The following is a 21,390-nucleotide window of genomic DNA, read 5'->3' on the forward strand; positions in this document are numbered from 1 at the left end:
AGCGGCAACCGCTACAACGGAGCGACCCAGAGCCGAGCAACCGCATCGGCTTCCGCTCCTCGATCCGGCCCACGACCCTCCTCCGGAGGCCCCGACCACGCCGCGCTGACGCCGGGGGCCGCGCCCGCCGCGCCGCGCCGCGCCGCCGCAGCCCGGCACGTACCAAGCCAGCGCCGCGCGGGGGGGAGCCGCGGCGAGGCGTCGAGAGGCGGCACGGACCACCGCCGCCAGGCGGAGGGGAGGCGGCTGCATCCTCCCTTCGCGCTGAGGCGGGCGAGGCGGGAGGCGCGCTACGACACACCCCTGTTTGCGCGGCGCTCTTGGTGCCGCCCGCCCGCAGCCCACGTGAGCGCTTTCCCGGCGCTCCCTGCGCTCGGCCCCCGCCGCAGCTTCCCCCCGCGCCAGCTCCGCGGCCCGGCCCCGCGCTCGCTCTCCGCCGCCGGCCGTTCGCCGCTTATCTCCGCTCGGCTCCGCCGCGGGCCCTCCATTCCTCTCCCTAACCGCCCGCTAATCCCCGTTCCCGGCCGGCGGCCGCCAGGGCGGGCGGGAAAGGGCTCCCGGAGGCGGACCCGGCGGCCAGGATGTCCGGAGGGGACTCGGCGGCGGCGGCGGCCACGGCCTCCCCGCAGCCGCTGCCGTTCTCCCTGCCGAAGCCCCCTCCCCTCATGCAGCTGACGCCGGGGGACGCCGTCCGTCCCGTCGCTTCGGCCGCCGACCAATCGCCGAAGGGCACCCGGCTGGCGGGGCGCCCCGATTGGCCGGCCGGCAAGCCGGTCAGCCTGCTGGCCCCGCTGCTCCCGCCCCGCGGGGAGCCCGAGCCGCTGATGCCCTTCGGCCCCTCGTCGCGGCAGCCACTCAGAGGGCGCCTTCTTGGCAGGTGCGGCGGGGGCAGCTTGCTCAGCCCCTCCATGCGGCCCGGCGCCGTGGACCGCAGCTCTCTTATGGTGAGTGCGGGGGGAGGGCAGGGCGCGGTTCCGCCCCGGGAGGCGGTGCGGCTCTGCAGGGCTCGGGGCGCTGCGGGGCGGGAAACCTTCGTGTGGTGCTGAGGGGGGGGGGAGGGGGAGCCTGCAGGTCTTGGGTGTCCGACTTTAATGGTTCTATGACACTTTCTGTTTGTTTGTTTTTCCTGTAAAGATCCGTTCTGGAACGGTCGTTTGTTTAGGGACGGTTTTCCTATTAGCAATTTTAGGGCATTTACATGCATACAGAAATACAGAGCTAAGCCTTGTAGTTTTCAGAGTAAAATCCCTTCCAGCATGTGTCCCATTACTACAGCTGGTGCCAGTGGCTAGAATGGAGTCGTAGAGCCATTCTGATTCAGAATGGTCATCGAGTCCAGCTCCTGGCTCTGTGCACAACTACCCAAACACAAGGCTTTTGCTGCATCTTGATATATATACATACATATATATCTCAAACATTTCCCCATCGCCATACCAAGTACTGGAACAGCATTAAGCCCCATGTTTGAAGGAAAATAAGGTAGTGATGATCATATTTGGTGTGACTTGATGTATTTTGGTCACAAGGAGCAGAAGAGATGTTGCTCGTCCCGCAGGGTGACTTGCATTGATCTAAGTTCAGTGTGTTTTTCTGTGACAAGCCATAAGATAAATGATTGTCAGAGTTTTGTTTCCTGTTTGCATGTTGATTTTGAAAATTTGAATGCCCTTGTTAGTTCTCAAACTCTGTCAGGGGGATGGATGTAGGAGACTGAATGCTATTTGCCGTTACTTTCCTTGCTGCCAGGCAGGATTGAGCTAAAAGCCAAAGTGAAGTACATAACTTCCAGCTCGGCGTGGAGCATCTCTTTGTTATCAGTGGTTTTTGAGGGACGGGGGGGTTGTTGGCTTCATGCTCACTTTTTGTTTGTTGCTGTCTTTCAGATGGGACACCCGGGGATGCCGCATTACCCGCCCATGGGAATGCACCCCATGGGGCAGAGGCCACCAAACATGCCCCCAGTTCCACATGGCATGATGCCTCAGATGATGCCCCCGATGGGAGGACCACCAATGGGGCAGGTGAGCCATTTTTATGATTATTTTTCTTTTTTCTTCCCATAATGATGTCAGGTCATCCAATGTAGGTAAGTTGCATACAGTAGCTTGCAAATGAGGTTAATAATTCAGGGTGTTCTGTGCCACTGTTCCTATCCATGCAGAAAATGCTGAACCTCTTCTTGTTGTAACAGGTAACTGATGCACTTTGTTTAGAACTTTGGTTGTAAATAGATGTAGGTATTTATCTTTTTTTATTATTTTTTAATAAAAAGCTCATTGCTAGATTATTTTTTTTTTAGATTTTGAAGAAGTAAAAACGTCATCTTAATACATACTGGAATCAGAAAGCTTTGGTTCTTCTCAGATGTTGAAATAAGAGAGCTCCTTGTTTCTCTAATTCCTGGCTGTTATGTGCATGCGGATGAAGGCTCTTAAGGAGATGCAGGGAAGAATTAATTAAGACTTGAGATTTGCAGAATTCCCTCTTGAATCCTAGAGAGTGAATTGTAGCTGTGTAATATACTGTTGTTGCTAACATATTATGCAGTTTGAAAAAGAAACTTGGCCGTTCAGATCAGCGCCAGTGAAAGTAAGCTGACAGGTAGAGTAGCCAGAATCAGAGCTGTGCCTTTTCACAGATCACAGAATCACCCGGGTTGGAAGGGACCTCAAGGATCATGTAGTTCCAACTCCCTTTTGCACATTTAAAACTTTATTCTCAGTGATGAAAAAGCCTTTGTGCTTTCTGATCAATTTTTGAACTTGTGAAGGAAGCAGTTCTCTTTCTGTTTGTTAGAAATGTTTCAGTAGTACTGCTTGTCATAGCAGCTTGCCTTAGGAGAAACCGAGGGTTATCAACTAGATGATAGAGAAGAGAGGGTGATGTGAGTGATTAATGCTCTGAGAAGAGCCCTCAGGGCCCTGCTGGCAACTCCTTGCTTGTTTTCCTTTGCAGTACCTTGGGTAGAGGCTGTGGATGGGGCTTTTTGTCTTGCTTGTGTGTAAAAGCATGAGAGGAACCTTCAGCATAATTCTGCAGCCTGTTAGAATGGCAAAAATAATGCAGTAGGAGATTAGGAGAACTTGACCACTGGTATGACAGTTAACAGTGAGAATTTTTCTTTGTATTTATTAAACAGCAATTTTGTTTTATTCCTCTGCTTAAGAGGTATGCTTGTCTTAACTTCTGTTCCACTGTGCTTACTCATTCTGTGAGTATTTCAGTCTGCAGTATTTTAGTGAGCAATAGTGATGGAGAGCTCAAGAATAGAGTAAAATGCTTTACTGTAGAGTAAAAGGCTGCAGGTAAATGGCTTGGCAGTGAGGGGCTCAGTTATCCTATGGCTTTGAGGATGGGACAGGACAGTGGCACACTCACACCAAAAGTATGAAAGCATCAGTTTATGTTGGCTTGTTTCCTTGGGTGATAACCTCTTTCTTCCAGCATCTGTCTGAGGTTTATTTGTAAAACTTTGCAGGATGGAACGTTCCTGAAGCTCGTTCTTCTCCTTTCTGAAGAGAACCACTGCAGGGCAAGTGACTGCACAGGCAGTAGCAACAGTGGTATGACCTGTCAGCATCGTGCAGAGGAAGGCCTTATTTTTTCCTTTCCTGTGTTGGGCTGGCATCACACAGAGCCTAAGCAGCATTCAGGGTTTCTGGAGGACCTGGGCTAGGGCTTTTAAGAAGCTGCAACAGTCTCACAGCCCTCTTAGATGGAAGCAGCAGTGGGGCAAGAGTGCTTTCTGCTCCAGCTTCTATAGGATGGCGAGGAACAGGAGGGGCTGCCTTCATGTCTTTCTTTCCTTCCTCATCCTCCCAAGAAAACCTTATGGAATGAGGGTGGAGCTGCAGCCCTACCCCATATCCGTCTCTCTGCACAAAGTGCAAGATGAAGAGAGTGGTACCCTGATACTCCCTGAAGATACAGGGGGATGGGGTCACTTGGCCAGCCTGCCAAGGACAGTGAAGGTAAAGGGACATAACTGAAAGGATGAAGAGGGTTGACTTCTAGAGGTCTATCTGGGGTCAGTGAGCAAAAAATCCAGTAGGAAGGGACCTGAATTAAATATTTTGTTCTTTTTGTCATTTTCTTTTAATGGCTTAGTAGTTCTTAGAAGCCACATCAGCAAAAAAGTTAATGGTAAGCATGCAAAATATTAAACTTCCAGTACAGCTTTTCAGTATATATCACTGCAGTGCATAGCTTCTGCATAACCATCCCTTAGAGACTGTAAGCAAAAGTATCTGAGCAAAGCCTAGCTTATCTGGGTAGCAGCTCTGTGGCTCTTCTTTTGCCTCATCAGACCTCCCAGCAAACTCAGATACAAGTCTAGGCTCAAAATTTGTTGTCTATGATACTATATGTGTCCCCATTGCCAAGTTCACGTTGTGTATGGCTTCATATTGAATGTCCACACCGAGGGGTTTTGATGTTTACATGGAGTAGATCTCTTCATACTGAAGTCATTTGGAGAAATGCATTCTTCCAGTGTCCCTGTCAAGTGTTTCTTCTTGTGGAGCTAAGAGGAAAGGGAGACAAATTGAAAGCAGCAAAAACTTGTGAGCAGAACTAATCAGAGTTTACCTTTCCTGTGTTTAATTAATTCCATGTGGCCTTGGAGTTTTGAGGAGATCTTTACAAACCTTTGTTTTTCCTGTTTTAACTTAGGATTTCAGTCACAGCTCATCTAAAGGATGGCACATTGCATTTGTTGTTGCTCTTCTGTAGTTACAGTAGCTGTGTTTGTTTTTACTTCATACATGACTTTGGAATGGGGGGTTGTGTTGTTCCTCATGTAGATTTTGTAGGAATCAGAAGGGAATCAGAGAGATGCAAGCTTAACTTATGTTGCCAAATTCTTTGTAAGTGGTTTGTTTAGAAGTGTAGTGTCATTTAATTATTTGAAACCAAAAAAAGAACTCATATTAAATGTCTGAAATATCATAGAATGATAGAATGGCCTGGGTTGCAAAGGAGCACAGTGCTCATCCAGTTCCAACCCCTGCTGTGTGCAGGTCACCAACCAGCAGCCCAGGCTGCCCAGAGCCACATCCAGCCTGGCCTTGAATGCCTGCAGGGATGGGGCATCCACAGCCTGCTTGGGCAATACCACAAGGTGCACTGAAATGCTGTTTAATTGCAGATGCCTGGAATGATGCAGTCAGTCATGCCTGGAATGATGATGTCTCACATGTCCCAAGCTGCTATGCAGCCTACGGTTCCGGTGAGTTTAATTTCACTTCTCCCTATGGTGACAGGTCTGTATGTCTCTTGGATTAGCACAGCTATGTCTTTGTTTTTCTTCAGCTAGGTACGAGAAAGGTGGTGCTGATGGCAGCAATAGAGAGGACACTGCTCACGTTGAGGTGTGCTGGGTGACTGAGTGTTGGTGCTAGGGAAAGGATGTCAGCTGAAGCGTTGGGCCTTCATCAAGTTCCTGCCTCTTAGTTACAAGTCTGCTTCTCACTGCTGCTGTTTGGTGTTTCAGGAGTTGTGTGTTACACTCAGTGTCATTTGAGTGAAGTTTAAGAACTCCGGGGGTAAATTCATGGCAGCAGTGCTCTGTTAGTTCCTGTGCTCATGTCAGTACTCACTAATGTGCTGAGTGTTTCAAAAGCTGCCAAGCACAGAGCATGTTGGTGATTCTCCTCTGTGCCTGTGGTGAAGTCGTTACGGATTTCTGATAACTGATGCTTGAGATATTTGGAGATGAATCTGAAAATGCTGGAGCCAAAAGAAATTGGAAAGGAAGGGAGGAAATCAATGCTAAGCTCAGTCTAATTTATTTATGTTCTGCTTTTTTTTGTTATTGTTGCTGTTTTTACATATTCTGGCAGATCGCTTTTCTGGAACTCAGTCAGGGCTGAATTTTTGTTCAGTAGGTGGACGTGTGATGTTCATGAGGCAAAGAAGCATTACAGAGGGCTCCAGCTTGTAATTGCACGTGTAACCCTCCTGGCAGAGATGGCAGGAGCTCACTCACACCTTTGTGCACGTGTGAGACAGTGTGTCTGTTACAGCAGCACCCTTGTACCTCTCTGCACTGGCATGCACACCACAGCCTGCAAAGCATTTTAAAGCAAAGTAAAGTTTTTACTATTTCTTAGCTTAAAATAATCTGTAGGTGGAAAAAAAAATCATGACTTTTTTGTAACCTTGATGACTTGCCTGGTAAAATTCCAACTTACTGAGTTAGTGTTGGCTGTCTCTTGGACAATGCCATCTCCAAGTCCCAAATGTAATCTGAAGGTCACAGAGGCCAGCAGGATTGTTATATTCCCATCTTTATTCCATAGGAGTGTGATGGTCTTTCACCCACTGCTGTGCAGGTTGGCTCTGTTTCGTGATCTATGTGAGCAGTCATTTGCAGGTAGCTGATGAGAAGCAGTGTGATTTATTTTGCACTTGCCCTTGTTGGGAGAAGCACTGTATGTACTGATGGAGTCACAGGTGCAGTCAGCACTTAAATGTCTGTCCTTTGTTTCCACAGCCAGGGGTGAACAGCATGGATGCACAAGTAGGTAAGTAGAAGTTCTTTGTTGCTGTTTCAAAGCATTTCCCAAAGTCTTGAAAAAATGTGTCCATTTCTCTGTGAAACATCATTTACCTTCATTGTTTCTTAGAAAAACATGCTTTCATTGAAAATCTTTTTGCATTCTTGTATGAAAAAATAAAGCAACCAAACTTTTCTTTTTATTGTTTCAATTAGGTGTGACACCTCCTGGAACTCAGGTAAGTGGACACCAACATTCTGGACATCTGTAAGTGAGGTGTTGTGCAAACATTGCTTTGCAGATGCAAAATAAAACCTTGTCTTTCTGTTTTTTCTTCTTTGCTGCTCTGTCTGTGACTTAAGGTTTCATTATCAATCTGAAATTAACACTCAGACTAATAGCTGCTGGTGCTTTTCTTCTGCTCTGTCAAGTACAGATGGTCGCCATGACTGTTTTTGTGACCTTGGCATTTTCATTTAAAGGGACTGAGCTGGAGCTAAAGCAGAAGGTGCTTTCTGCTGCATTTACATCCATTCTTTAATGGTGAAATTATTTATTTCTGGATTTCCAAGTGGAGGTGGCAGCTCCACGTGCCCTTCTTTAGGTACTTTTGACTTACCTGAACAGCATGTGAATTACAGCCCAGGTAATTTAAAGCTGCCTCTTTTCAAATTAAAGCCTTTGCAAGGGACTGAAGCAGAGTGAAAGTTGCTCTTAATCCCTAAATCCCCTCTGTGTATCACTGAGCACTTTATAAGCAGATTTTTATCTTACGTTGGGGTAACTTCTTACATCTGCCATACTGATGAACGTTTTGCTTTGGCAGTTCCAGTGCACGTGGCAGAAATCCGTGCAGTTCTCGTGCTGTTCCTTAACACAGGTGTGCTTTGCAAATGACGTTTACAGGAGGCAGTACTGACTCCAATTTGTTCAGCTGTTGTTCTGCTGCCTTTCTGTCGCTACTGAGTGGTTTAGTGTATTTAATACGCACACTGAAATGAAAAACAAATAGTAACCAGAATGTCTTTTCAGAGCTCTGTTTTGTTTCACCCTCAGACAACACATCCCGTGGTTTGTGCAGCTCAGCAAACAGCCACGACCAACAGTTCAGGCAGCGAGGAGCACTCCAAACAGGTTTATCTGCTTTCCATTTGCACTGAATTTGTTTTAGTGGCTTTCAGCAGCATCCTGGTCAGCATTCATCATTAATGCTCTGTTTCATTTTCCCAGAAATCGACGTGGACCGAGCACAAATCGCCTGATGGCAGAACCTATTACTACAACACTGAAACAAAGCAGTCCACGTGGGAGAAGCCAGATGATCTTAAAACACCTGCTGAGGTAACAGTTCAGACTGTTGTGTGACTTCGTGTGAAGGCACAGTTCACTACCGTGGCTGCCACATGGCAAAGCTGTGCCAATGGATTTTCATCAGTGGGAGCAAGTGCCTATACAGGTTTTTTTGCAACTTTGCTAATTTTACCACCCTCCTTACATTGGTGCACCTTGAAGCTGCAAACTAAACAAAATTCTAAGCGTTTTTGCCTCAATTCTAAGGTAAATTTCCTTTACTGATAGGATGGCACTGGCACTGGTATCTCAGTGATGTGTTTGTGTCACTAGAGAGTATCAAGGCTCAGTGAACACAGTGAACATGATCCCTTGTGTTCGTTGGTCCTTAAATTATCACTTGGCTGAGGAGAATTACAGGCTCACTTCTAGCAACCTCTTTAGTTTTAAAAAATTACTGTGAGTTTGATTTTGTGTCTTTGTTTTTTTGTCCATTAGCAATTGCTGTCTAAGTGCCCCTGGAAAGAGTACAAATCTGATTCTGGAAAGCCATACTACTACAACTCCCAAACTAAGGAATCACGCTGGGCAAAACCCAAAGAACTCGAAGATCTGGAAGGTAATGGCTGTGACAAGGATGAGCAGAGGGGATGGCAGAGGATTGCAAGCTGTGCTATAGCAAAACTTTGTTATCAAAGCATAGGAGTTACAAATCTGTTAGGCAGTAGTTAGAATGTAGCCTGAGATACCTACAGAGCACCACGTTGTGTTTTCTACCCCACCAGCCCTTCTTCCTTTATACCCTTCATTTTTCCCTGCGTATGTGGCAGCAGCAGCTGCTCCCCCTCGTGTCCATAAACGGGAACTGAATTCGTATGGAACTAAGCTTGTTCAGGCTGGGTGAATGCTCTGTCATTGCATCAGGCAGTGCCTCAACTCTTTCTTCATTTCAGACCCACTGCAGACCCGTTTTTCCTTACTTAGCAGTCAGCCCTTTTAGTAGGACTTATGTTCAGGTTGGTGAGGGAAGGCAAGAATTTAGGGGCCACTATAGCAGTCCACCTTCACTTGGGGCAACAGGATGAAAGGTGCTGGATTTCTGTAGTGCTGTGTAGCTCATAACTGAGTAAGAATTTGTTGTGGTTTCTTGGAAGAATTTGAGAAACAGTGCTGTGCTTCATAATGAAAACAGAGTTTGCCTACTGAAAGGCAGAATGGTGTGCAAGGCTTTGCTTTGGTGTTATTTGCTTATGTGTCTTGAAATTATTTGGAGCAGCTGGGAATGCAGTTGGTAGGTACACTTGTACTGCTCTTCCCTGTTGTAAAGAAAGTGTCCCTTTTCTTCTGGCCTTCCAAGCATGATGTGCTCTTGTTCTTCACTTTTAGCACAGTTTGTGTGGTGTTGGGAGGGAAATAAGATCTTGGCAAAAAAGAAAAGCTACAAAATCAGCTGAGTATGAAATGAGTACAGAAAGGTCTGCATAGACTAAGCATCAGTGACTGTTAGAATAAAAAAGAAAGATGCATTCCAGTAAGCCTGACTTTATCTGTTCTTTAAACATGTCTGTTGAAGTTGGAATAATTATTTTAAATGGAGAAATGTACCTTTAATCTTTACTCAGTGGGATTTCTACAGTTTGTTTCAGGTGGTATTTTTTCCAGTTTTTAAAGGGGAATAGGAACAAAAATATTTAAAGCCAAATTGTGTCTACAGCAACTTTTTACAATGCACAAAACAACTTTTTCTAAAGCTGTGTTTTAATTGTTGTTCGTTTTTCCCTTCTAGCACTGATCAAAGCTGAAGAAAACAGGTGTGTTGTCACTTTGATACCACTGTTGTGTTTTATGATAGGCTGTCTGTTACTTTTTTAAGAGTAGAATCTTGTCTTTGAATCCTGAAACATGGCCCTTGCAGATTTTCATTCCAAATAGTGCCTTAATATATAGAAATGCTTAATTATCACAGACTGGCCTGGGTTGCAAAGGAGCACAGTGCTCACCCAGTTCCAACCCCCTGCTGTGTGCAGGTCACCAACCAGCAGCCCAGGCTGCCCAGAGCCACATCCAGCCTGGCCTTGAATGCCTGCAGGGATGGGGCATCCACAGCCTCCTTGGGCAACCTGTGCCAGTGCCTCACCACCCTGTGTGTGGAAAAACTTCCTCCTAATATCCAACCTAAACCTCCCTGTCTCAGTTTAAAACCATTCCCCTTGTCCTATCATTGTCCACCCTCACAAACAGCTGTTTCCCTTCCTGTTTATGTGCTCCCTTCAAGCACTGAAGGCCACCATGAGGTCTCCCTGCAGCCTTCTCTTCTCCAAGCTCAACAAGCCCAGTTCCCTCACCCTTTCCTCATAGGAGAGGTGCTCCAGCCCTTTGGAAGTGAAATGGCTGGTCTGCATAGATAAGCAGATTCAGTAAAGCATTTCCTCTTTCCGAGCTCCTTTGAGGCATGCCTTTTGTACAGCTCCTGAACATCACTAACTTCCTTTAGCTGCAGCCTTCCCTAAGCTGTCACCTCTTCCTGAGCTTAAATGTGATTGTTCCCACTTTTTGTACCTGCAGCACCAAGACTGAAGAATCTGCTTCAGCAGCTTCTGCTGCAGGCGATGCAGCCAACACAGCCGCCACAGCCACGGCTGCTGCTGAGGCTGCCACTGCTGGTGCTGCCGGCGCTGCTGCAGCCTCCGAAACAGAAAGCACTGCTGCCTCTGCTGTGGTAGAAAACGAGAGTGCTGCTGCAGCCACAGCTGAGGATCAGGGGCAGCAAGCAACTTCAGCTCCTGCAGCTCAGGAACAGAGTGCAGAAGGTGCTGCTAACGCAGCCGATGACTCCAAGCAGGACGGTTCAGCAGAGTAAGTCCTGTTGTGTGGGATTCAGCTCTCCTGCAGTTATTTCTTTGCAGATTTGGTTCACCTCCCATTCTGGCTGGCTGATCTGCTTTGACAACTAGTTAGTGAAACATGAGCATCAATCTCAATGGCAGTGGAGAAGGATGAATAAGAGGAAGGAGCATTAAACCTGTTTTTAGGAAAATTAATGCCTTCCCCTTCCCGGCCTTCACCCAAAGCTCCTAGAGAACTGCCTGTGGTTCAGACACTTGATAAACTTTCCATAGTGCTCTGGGATAATGTGATGTGTTTACCTTGAATGGCTCTTTGCTGGTTCTAACTTCAGAAAAAAAATGCTTAAGTACTAAAATCATTAGTTTTTATTTATAGTGCTTCAAAGAAGGAGGGCGATGATGCGCAGCCAGTTAAAAAAACCTACACCTGGAATACAAAAGAAGAAGCAAAACAGGCATTTAAAGAACTGCTAAAAGAAAAGGTATTTCGGTCAGCTTTCTTTCTGCTTTATAGCTACCAAAGCTGCATTTACTAGGAATGGCTCGAGGTCTGTTGTTGGTGTTCACACTGAGGGGAGAGGATTTACATACTAGATGAGAAATCTGAGAAAGGAAGCATGGATGCTTTAAGCCTTTATCAGGAACGTTTTGAATGAGGAGCAAGGTGTCTGATGTTCATCAGAGCTCTCAGTTGTTTTTCTTTTCTACCTTTCACATGATGCATCATAACCACTGTAATGTAAACTAACTTCTGTAGTGTATCACCACTGCAGTGTGTCACCACTTGGTGTTTCTCCAGAATTCAGTCTGGGGCAGTGAGTGATTTGATGGGCACCTTCAGCAGGTGCTTCAGAGGCAGGTTAGAGATCGTATGGAAGGGTGACAAACTGAAGTTTGGGATGCAGCATTCCCATAAGCTGGTCTGTTTTAGAGATAGTCTCTTCTTCTGTGAAGTCAATTTCAAAACAGAGAATGTATTCCTAACCCCAAAAGTGCAGTGCATTTCTCTTTCACTGTTGGATGTTGATGCTAAATGTGATCAGTAATGATGCAATGTCTTGACAGCGAGTACCATCCAATGCTTCTTGGGAGCAAGCCATGAAGATGATCATTAATGATCCTAGATACAGGTACTGCTTGGTTCTTTACTCGTACTGTCTGTAAATGAGGGACTGGACTGGTGTCACTGATGTGAAGTACAACTCCTAGCATTAATTCCTGACATGGGAAGGATGTGGCAGTTGTCAGTGCTATTCTGTACAGTCGATGTGGTTTGCTTAGGAATAAAGACACACTTTTGATCATGATGGAGATAAATCCTTTCTAGGTTATTTTGGAATGGGTGCCTGCCATAAACATTCACAGCAAAGGAGCTTATATCCACTCTAAGAGTAGTATTGCAGTGTGAAATGGGTGAATATAAGCTGTATATCCCTGAGGGGCAGGCAGGACTGTGACTAGATCATATTTAATTTTGTCTCAAAGATTTGGGTTACTCAAATCTGTTTCGTGCTTCGGGTCTTCGGTTTTGATGTTTAAATGTAATTACCTTTCCTGTAATTCATGTTTTCTTTTTGATACGTAGTGCTTTGGCAAAGCTGAGTGAAAAAAAGCAAGCCTTTAATGCTTACAAAGTTCAAACAGAAAAAGAAGAAAAAGAAGAAGCAAGATCAAAATACAAAGAAGCTAAAGAGTCCTTCCAGCGTTTTCTGGAGAACCATGAGAAGATGACATCCACAACACGATACAAGTAAGGCACCCTGAAATCAAGTTCTGGTCTTGATGACCTCGACAAGTTTGTCCCTAAATCTTTCCTGGCAATGCTTACCTTGCTATGTGCTCAGCCTTGTAAAGCCTGTACCTAAAATATTGATAGGAAGACACGTGTGCTCAGTTTGAAAGAATGTCAGTAAAATTCAGGTTGGTTTTTTGCTTGTAAATCAAAGAGAGAAAGCTGTCACCCAGGCTGTCCATGACAGAAATTAGGGAGATGTTGCACAAAAGAATTACTGCTTATGAAACAGTTGATTGACGTGATTGCAAGCCAGCGGGGCATTTAAAATCAGTTATGAGCAATAAATTATTGGATGCTTTTTCTTTGTTTTGTACAGAAAAGCTGAACAAATGTTTGGGGAGATGGAGGTCTGGAATGCAATATCTGAGCGTGACCGCCTGGAGATTTATGAAGATGTTTTGTTTTTTCTGTCTAAGAAAGAAAAGGTAACTTTCTTTCAGAGCTTTGACTTGCAAGTAAATTGCTCAGTTGCACTGAGTACACAAATCTTGCAAGCAGTGCAGTTCTGTGCATTGCTCAGGGACAGTTGAAATGCAGGCAGAAGGGAAGGAATTTGTAGCACAGACGTTTGAGAAGCAGGTGAGAGCACTGCTGCATTACTGCATTTTCTTTGCAGGAACAAGCCAAGCAGTTACGGAAGAGGAACTGGGAAGCTCTGAAGAACATCCTTGATAACATGGCCAACGTCACTTACTGCACTACTTGGTCAGAGGCTCAGCAGTACCTGATGGACAACCCTACGTTTGCAGAAGATGAGGAACTTCAGAGTATGTAGAAAGTCCATGCATTTGTTGTGGATGAGGGAATGGCTTTGTGGGGATTCCTGGTTAAGGTTTGCTCTCCTGCAGTGCAGCTGTGACAGCCTGTGAGCAGCAGGAATAGAGAGATATAATGTCTTACTTTTGGGGGAGCTGAGTCAGCTTCAGAAGGCATTGTTGATGCACCCTCAGAGATAAAACAAGGGGTTCCTTTTTCCTGGAGATCCAGCTGCCTTGGTATTTGTTACCCCCTGAAATTTGAAGAATTATTTGGCAGCATAACCAGTGTGGCAGAGAGTTGGGCTTCCTTCCGTTAGACTGAGGTCCTGCTGTGTTTGTTTATTTAAAAGTAACCATTACTCCAGAGTGAGAAAGTAGGCTTTTTCATTCTGACCTGATTTTCTCATAAATGGGTTGATCCTGCATTTTAAGAGCAGCATTTGCATTGGCACAGCCACAGAAGTATTTGACAGATGCTCTGTGTTCTGACTTCGTCCTCCTGTTTGTAAGATACCTGGGGTAGTACAAGGCAGATTGTTTTTTCTCTTCAAGACTTCTGTGCTCTGTACTGGCAGTGAGAATTTGGGCAGGTTGGAGGGGAAGTGGGTTGGTTTTGTCGCTGCTTTTGGTGTTTGGTTTTGTTGTTGCTGGGTCATTTGCTGCACAGGTCTGTCATACATTTCAGTGGCCAGTGAATCTTCCTTCACTCCATCACCAATAAATTTGGCAGCAGTTAGTCATCTCTTAAGAAACACTGTAGAGTTAGTGTCACAACTGAACACTCACTGCTCCGTTGTTACCTGTTGCTAGATATGGATAAGGAGGATGCACTGATCTGCTTTGAGGAGCACATCAGGGCATTGGAAAAAGAGGAGGAAGAAGAAAAACAGAAAAGTTTACTGAGAGAAAGAAGGCGGCAGCGGAAAAACAGAGAATCTTTTCAGGTTGGTGGACCTGCTGTTTGTCTCAGACATGGTCAAATGATGACACAGCCTGTGCTTTGTATTCCTTGGGGATAAGCTAATGAGCAGTGCATGTATTTCACAGATATTTCTAGATGAGCTGCACGAGCACGGACAGTTACATTCAATGTCCTCTTGGATGGAGCTGTACCCAACCATAAGCTCTGACATCAGATTCACTAACATGCTTGGTCAGCCTGGTAAGAATATTTCCAACCCTGTAAGAAGTAAGGCGTAAAGCTCTCAGGTGCAGGCAGTGTGAAGCAGGGTTGTTTGTATGTTGTTTTAAAATTAAAAACAATTAAGAAAACGCAGCTCTTGTATTAGAGCTAGCTTTTGACTTATCTAGTTTCTTCATCAGGATCAACAGCGCTCGATCTCTTCAAGTTCTATGTTGAAGACTTAAAAGCACGTTACCACGATGAAAAGAAGATCATAAAAGATATCTTAAAGGTGAGAGGGGAAATTGCTGTCTTTCTTCTAATGACAGATCTCCCTTTCTTTTGGAAGATATGCCCTGAACACAGTGGGAAGCCCCATGCTGTGCTATTAGTGTGACAATTCCTGACTCAGCCAAGAAAGTAAGTTTGTGTGTTTATTTACAGGATAAAGGATTTGTAGTGGAAGTGAACACTTCTTTCGAAGACTTTGTTACAGTCATCAGTTCAACTAAGAGAGCCACCACTTTAGATGCAGGAAATATCAAGCTGGCTTTCAATAGTGTAAGTATGAATAATAGGAGTACAATATGAGATCCCTGTAAAACAACAGCCAGCACTTATGTTCCCTGTACCTGTGTTTGAGAAGCGCCGCTGTGTGCTTTGAGGTACTGGGCAGCGATAAAGAGCTCCAAAGATGAGCTGTCGTTGGGCTTTCCAAAAATTGCATGAAACTGAGCTGTGAATCTTCCCTTCTGCTGTTCTTCAACTGATGTCACAACTTCATGTCACGCAGCTGCTGGAAAAGGCAGAAGCCCGTGAAAGAGAAAGGGAAAAAGAAGAAGCTCGCAAAATGAAGCGGAAAGAGTCTGCCTTCAAGAGCATGCTGAAACAGGCTACTCCTCCCATCGAGCTGGATGCTGTCTGGGAAGATGTATGTATTGCTGCTTGGCTCTGGAAGTCATTCCAAATGTATCAGCCACCTGAACACATGCCAACAACTAGATTCTCTGTGCTGGAGGTTCCTGTCTATGCAGCACAGACCCATAGGAATGAGTCGCCTCTTCAGCAGGCGTCAGAATTGGAGTTGAAAAATTGAATTCTACCAATACCTGTTTGGTTTATTTTTTAAGTGCGTGGTTTAAGAGGAGATACAAGCAGTCTGCTTAGTTACAAGCCTAACTTTGTCCTGGTAGGATTAAAACCTTTCCTGTCAAAGCAAACTTCATGCTAGACAGTGTGCTTTTACCCAGCTTGTGAGGCATGTGCAGAAAAAAACCCAATTCTGCATGCATGTGTATCCATTTGTGCAGTTGAATTAAAGATCCTGCTGGTTACAAGGCTGACAAGAAACAATCTGACCCTTTAACAGCACCGTGGCTTTCCCAACTGGTGCAGTTATGTCGTCTTTAAACTTCAGAATGTCTGCATTTCATGTCAGTACTTCATTGCTATTTCTCTGACAGATCAGAGACAGGTTTGTGAAGGAACCAGCATTTGAAGATATCACTCTAGAGTCTGAAAGGAAAAGAATATTTAAAGATTTCATGCATGTACTCGAGGTAATTCTTATTTTATCTTTTCCTGATGAGAGAATAGATGGTATGCAATACTTAGTTGATTGGTTCTTAAATTCTACAGACAGGGATGTTAAGAGCACGGATGTTAAAACCTCACCTTGAAAATAAGGCAGAGAAGAAATGTGTTAGAATTATTTGGTCCATGGTTGTTCTGATGTGCACTGCGAGGGTTTTCAAAAGTTAACATCAGGATTCTCTGATTTATTGTAGAGTTGTGGGGAGTTCACATTTTGTCTGTTTGACTGTGAACAGCTTGGTGGTGGTGGGAGGGAGGGTTGTAATGGAGTTTCACCGTTTCACCCTTAGCTTTCGGATCAGCCAAAGATGTTAAGAGTTGATTTGCAGAAATCTTGGCACTTCAGTCTTGTTCAGAAAGGTGTTATCTTTGATAGGTAATGAGATCCAGTGTTTGTTTCATTCATTCATTCATTTATTGCTGCAGTTTGTACGTGTTCAAATGGGTTCATTTCAGAATTTCAGGTGTTGCAAAGCAAGGCTTGCACTCTGTTCTTGGCCAACCCGAGCAGTCACTTCAAATAGGAAGCACTGCAGCAAGGATATGGGAAACAGAAGCTGCGTGCATCCATGCCTGAAGCTGCCTGTTCCCTTGCTGCTGAAAGCTTGTTCTAACTTTGTGGCCCTACTGTCAGTACTGCTGTTCTGTAATCACTGCTAGCTGTAGGTGCCTTGTGGGCGATGGGAGACGTCGTTGGTTTCACGGTGTGCCCTGCAGACTAACATCTGTCTTTTCACGTTGTACTCCAGCACGAGTGTCAGCATCATCATTCAAAGAACAAGAAACATTCTAAGAAATCCAAAAAGCACCACAGGAAGAGGTCCCGCTCTCGCTCGGTAAGGGCTCTGTGGTGCCTTAACATCTGCTCCTGTCACTGTGGAGGCCTTGCTGTCCTCTTGCTAACTGCATCTTGTATCTCAAGGGCTCGGAGACGGAGGATGATGATAGCCATTCAAAGAAGAAAAGGCAGCGTTCAGAATCTAGATCTGCTTCTGAGCGTTCTTCCAGTGCAGAATCTGGTATGAGACTTTTGTTTCTTTGCTTTAGAATGACTGTTACTGATTTATTGCTGGGCAATTGTCATAGAATCAGAATGGCTTGGTTTGGAAGAGACCGTAAAGGACCATGAAGCTCCAGCCCCCCTGCTGCAGGCAGGGCCACCAACCTTCACATTCAATGCTAGATCAGTATTAAATTATAATTAAATTATAACTTTATTTTTCCCTCCCTCCGTTTGTTTGCAGAGAGAAGTTACAAGAAATCAAAAAAACACAAGAAAAAGAGCAAGAAAAGAAGACATAAGTCTGTAAGTAGAGCTGACTTTTTTTGAGTTGGCTTAAGGCTCAGCTTGACACCTCATGGCCAGCCTCAGTAATCCTGTTTGTTATAAACTGGCAGTTACCAGCTGGCTTCATAGCAGGCAGTTCTCTAGATCAGACCTGGTTATGAGTAACTTAAAACCATTTAGAACAGTAACGTGGGGGGGTTTAAACTGCAACTACTGGTTATGAGTAACGTAAAACCATTTAGAACAGTAACATGGGGGGGTTTAAACTGCAACTACTGGTTATGAGTAACTTAAAACCATTTAGAACAGTAACGTGGGGGGGTTTAAACTGCAACTACAGAAGCAAATATGAAGGAGTGCAGTATCCTGCCATTGGCTGCTTGTCATCGCAGCGTGTCTTGGAGTTACTTCTGCTGTGGAGTGCTGGATAGAATCCCAGCATCTTTTCCTTTCACCTCATGCTGAGCATCAATCCTTTCGTCTGCCTCAGTAGCAGGATTGAGTTAGCAGCTCTGACATCAAATGAGCAGCAGCATCAATAGAATGTAAAGAGTAGAAAGAGAGCTTTCATCCTCTGTACGTCACTTGAGGCCAAAGTGTATTTTTGGTGTCAGGTAAAGGAGGGAATTGATGTCTCTGAACTCAGGTTGCTGCAGAACTTTTCAAACAATGCTCTGTGGTTTCTGTAGCACCTGAGCAGTTGGCTGTGCCCTTCAGTGGACAGCATTCACACAGAGGAGATGGACGTTATGTGTCGGTGCCAAAGGACTGCAACACAGACAGGGTCACATCAACTTAGCTGGGGTGAAATGCAGAATGAAAACAGCTGCAGAACCTGAGCCCTCAGTGCACAGAAGTCCAGGAGCATGAGAGCATTCAGAGGTGGCAAAGCAGCCACATTAACAGATGAACAGTTAGCAGACTTCACCCTTTGCAAAGCTGTTATGGCATGAGTGGCACGTGGGTGCAGAAGGGATTTATTGCATGGATCCAGCATGCCCTGTCTTTGCATGCACTAAAAATGGTGAACGTTTTTCAGGACTCCCTCCTTCTGAACCAACTTCAGTAATGTTTCTGCATTACTTATTTCTGCCCTGGTTACTAGGATGTGTTAAACTCACAGCCACTTCCAGCAGTTTCTTTCTAACGTGGCCTATATTAGAATGAAATCAGACATTCTGAGGTGTATTTTATAAACCATAATACCTAATACATTTAATAATAATATTTAATATTTTCCCTTTATTACAAAGGATTCACCAGAATCTGATATTGAACGAGAAAAAGACAAAAAAGAAAGAGAGAGAGAAAGTGAAAAGGATAGAGCTAGACAAAGATCTGAATCAAAACATAAATCTCCGACTAAAAAACGACCCGGAAAAGATTCTGTAAGCTTTCTTATTTCCTTTTTATGTGATGCCTTTGGGCTTTGTATAGCAGTGGGATGCTAGAGTATGCAAGCTCTGTAGCTTCACAAAGAGTTTACTTCAAGTGAGGTGTTAAAGCTTTATTTATGTTCCGATTCCATATATAAAAAAGAACCAGATGCTCAAGCAGAGCCAAATCATGCAGATTCTATGCCCTCACTTAGTGTTTGTTACTAATGGATTTATTATTTGGCCCAACACTGCTTCTTGCTGGTTGAGGTAAGGTGTGAATGAGGCTGTCTGTTTTATAGATGGTACTGAAGCTTAGCCCACAGTGTGGCAGAGTACTGTTTATGACCAAACTGCTTTTCTTTTTTCCATCCAATTTGCCAGATTGATGTCAAAGGAGATGAGGACAGCTGGTTAAACGCTGAGGTGATTGTGCAGCTCTTCCATTCTGAAATTTGAGTACTCTCAGCACTGCTGTAGTAGTGCTGGGCTGCTGCTGGTCTCATACTGGAGGAAAATCTTAATTCTTGCACGTTTTGAACTGGAAAGTCACATAGAAGCGTAGCTGTGCCCATGGTCTGACTCTCTGCTGCGATGGTTCTGTGTACAGTTTGTTTTGGAAGGGTCAGAGCAGTGTTTCAAAGATGTGTTTGAATGGAGAAAGAGTGGAACAGCATTGTTTGGGTTTGATGAGGGGCAGTGCTCTGCCTCACCCGGCTCAGCTGCGCTGTGCTGATGGTGCTGTCCTCTGTACGATTCACCGTGGAGAGGTGGGAGGCAGACAGCTGCTTTTTGTTGTGCCCTCTGAAAGTAATCTGCTTCGGGCAGCCCAGATCCGTGCTGAACGCAGACATCTGCCAGGAGCAGGAGCTCAGCTGTGGCTGTGAACACAGGCACAGGAGGAGCTCAGCCCTTCCCCTTGCAGTGCCTTGCTCTGAGTGCTGCCCTGCGTGCTCTGGGAGCTGACATCAGAAACACCAAACGTGAACGTGTTGCATTAAAAATACCTGTAGAAAAATCCCTCTGGAAAACGTAGAGCCCATCTGTGTCTTCCTGCACAGAGCAGGGTGTGGGGGCACGCGGCAGGGCTGCAGCTGGGAGCTGGGCAGCCTGGCTGAAGCTCTCACCACCCCTTCTCTCCCTGCAGGGCAACTGGGACACATCGGGCAGCGAGCTGAGCGAAGGGGAGTTGGAAAAGCAGAGGCGGACGCTTTTGGAACAACTGGATGAAGATCAATGAGAACGTTATTTATACCAAATATGTTTACATTGTGGCATAATAAAAGAAACCAATGTTTAATTCAGGATGTGGGTTCTGATATCCTGAGTTCCATTGTTGAAATTACGGTGGGTTTTAATTTTACCACATAAATACATCCAAGTATTCTTACGGGCCCGGCCCCAAACCTACAAAAGTGAATGAAATTCTGAGTTAAGCCGAATGTCGTTGGGCAGCACGGGTGCTCTGCTCCCCTGGAGGGAGTCCTGGAAGGGAACAGCGCCATGGAAGACGCCTCGGGTCTCACTGGACCTCACCTGCAGGCTGAGCAGAGCCTCGGCACCTTTCTAGCAAAGCATCTCTGCGGTGCGCTCCATCCTAGAGAGGCAGTAACTGTTCTTCCTGGCCGTGCAGGCAGGTAGAGCTTTGTTTTTTAGAAAGATTCTTAATATAGTTTCTTGTGGCTTAATTTGTTTTATGAATTTGTTGTTATTTTGGAAAGGGGGAAGGCAATGGGTGTAATGAATCCGTTTCTTGATCTGTACTGCAAAAAAAACCTGTCAGCTATTGGAATTGCTCCTTCATGATCCGCGTTCCTACCCTACCCGTTCCAAGCACTTATGTGAAACAGAAGACTGCTGAGAGATTCCTGTCCAACAATCACTTCCAAGTCAGATTGTACAGTAATTAAAAGCAGACGTGGCTGATGGGACTGCACTCAGCCTCCACTGTGGCATCGGCAGAGGGTGCTGCCGCTCACAGCCGCCTTCTGTATTCACATAAAGCAGCTCCGGATCTTTTCTCTGTGCTTATCTTCACTATCAAAAATCAAACTGTAAGTTGAGACGTTGCCTTACAACCTGCTGAAGAATGTACCAGCCCCACACAAACAGCAGCTGCAGCATCATGCAGGACGTCAGCGTCAGCCCAGCCGTCGCAGCGCCGTGCTGCTGTGGTACACCTTCTGCAACCGTTGATTGGAATATTTTTGTACATTTCTAGCAATTATTAAACCTTGTCTTCTGCTGTCTACTGGTATTTATTTCTACTTCAATGCTGCGTACAGCTCTGATAATTTTTTCCTGTCAATGATTTATGGATTTAAGCCACCTCTGCTTACAGGAAAATACTCCCAAGTCCAGCTTTAGCTTTTGGTTTCAGTGCGTTCCGTGTCGCTGAGCAAATGCTCCTCTGCAAAGGTTTACCTTTATTTTCACATTCAATAAAATCAAGCTGTTCGTGGGGATTCCTGTTGTTCAGGTGTGGGGTCTTCCGGGGGGTTTTTTCCCTGCTTTTTAATCAGCTCTGGAACCTTCAAATAAGACAACACCAACCAATGCAGGAGAAGCAGAATTTAATACAAAGGCTGTGAGAAAGCACTTGGGGGGGGGGGGTTGCTTTGGCTGTTGTCTATCTTCCTGTCCATCTGTCTGTCTGCCTTTCTGTCGTGTCCTTTGTCCATCACTATTTGTCTCTTCTTCACCCGTCCATCCCTCTGTCCTTCTCTCTTTTTCTGTCTGTCCCTCCATCTTTCTGTCCCTCTGTCTTTCTGCCATCCAAGGGACAGAAATAAGGAAGACAGATGGACAGACAGACAGACGG

The 21,390-nt window shown here is 45.3% G+C and overlaps 1 protein-coding gene and 1 long non-coding RNA gene across 9 annotated transcripts in view; one reads left to right on the top strand and one right to left on the bottom strand.

Moving 5' to 3' along the window:
* LOC128076884 (uncharacterized) overlaps positions 1-21,390 on the bottom strand; it is a 182,699-nt gene that overhangs the window by 8,041 nt on the left and 153,268 nt on the right. The gene's annotated exons all lie outside the window — the stretch shown is intronic.
* PRPF40A (pre-mRNA processing factor 40 homolog A) lies at positions 380-20,826 on the top strand. Of its 8 annotated transcripts, none has more exons than XM_052675208.1 (27): positions 380-944; positions 1,887-2,024; positions 5,150-5,230; positions 6,497-6,527; positions 6,716-6,738; positions 7,533-7,634; positions 7,731-7,841; positions 8,289-8,409; positions 9,577-9,601; positions 10,356-10,646; positions 11,013-11,118; positions 11,702-11,766; positions 12,222-12,386; positions 12,748-12,856; positions 13,048-13,198; positions 14,000-14,133; positions 14,237-14,351; positions 14,501-14,604; positions 14,757-14,873; positions 15,106-15,243; positions 15,776-15,871; positions 16,655-16,741; positions 16,828-16,924; positions 17,150-17,211; positions 18,447-18,581; positions 18,954-18,995; positions 19,717-20,826. In XM_052675208.1, the coding sequence occupies exons 1-27, from the start codon at positions 582-584 to the stop codon at positions 19,807-19,809; spliced, it is 3,102 nt and encodes a 1,033-aa protein (XP_052531168.1). In that variant the 5' UTR covers positions 380-581; the 3' UTR covers positions 19,810-20,826. The 8 variants fall into 8 exon arrangements, with proteins under 8 accessions (XP_052531168.1, XP_052531169.1, XP_052531171.1 ...); XM_052675209.1 differs by having other exon boundaries at positions 14,513-14,604; XM_052675211.1 differs by having other exon boundaries at positions 7,557-7,634.

This window comes from Tympanuchus pallidicinctus, unplaced genomic scaffold, assembly GCF_026119805.1.
Source record: "Tympanuchus pallidicinctus isolate F22 unplaced genomic scaffold, pur_lepc_1.0 scaffold15, whole genome shotgun sequence".
NCBI lineage: Eukaryota > Metazoa > Chordata > Aves > Galliformes > Phasianidae > Tympanuchus > Tympanuchus pallidicinctus.

Coding starts and splice junctions, on each gene's coding strand:
- PRPF40A (XM_052675208.1), top strand. CDS start 582: ATGTCCGGAGGGGACTCGGCGGCGGCGGCGGCCACGGCCTCCCCGCAG. Junction 9,602..10,355: donor ATCAAAGCTGAAGAAAACAG/GTGTGTTGTCAC, acceptor TTGTACCTGCAG/CACCAAGACTGAAGAATCTG. Junction 15,244..15,775: donor TGGATGCTGTCTGGGAAGAT/GTATGTATTGCT, acceptor TTTCTCTGACAG/ATCAGAGACAGGTTTGTGAA.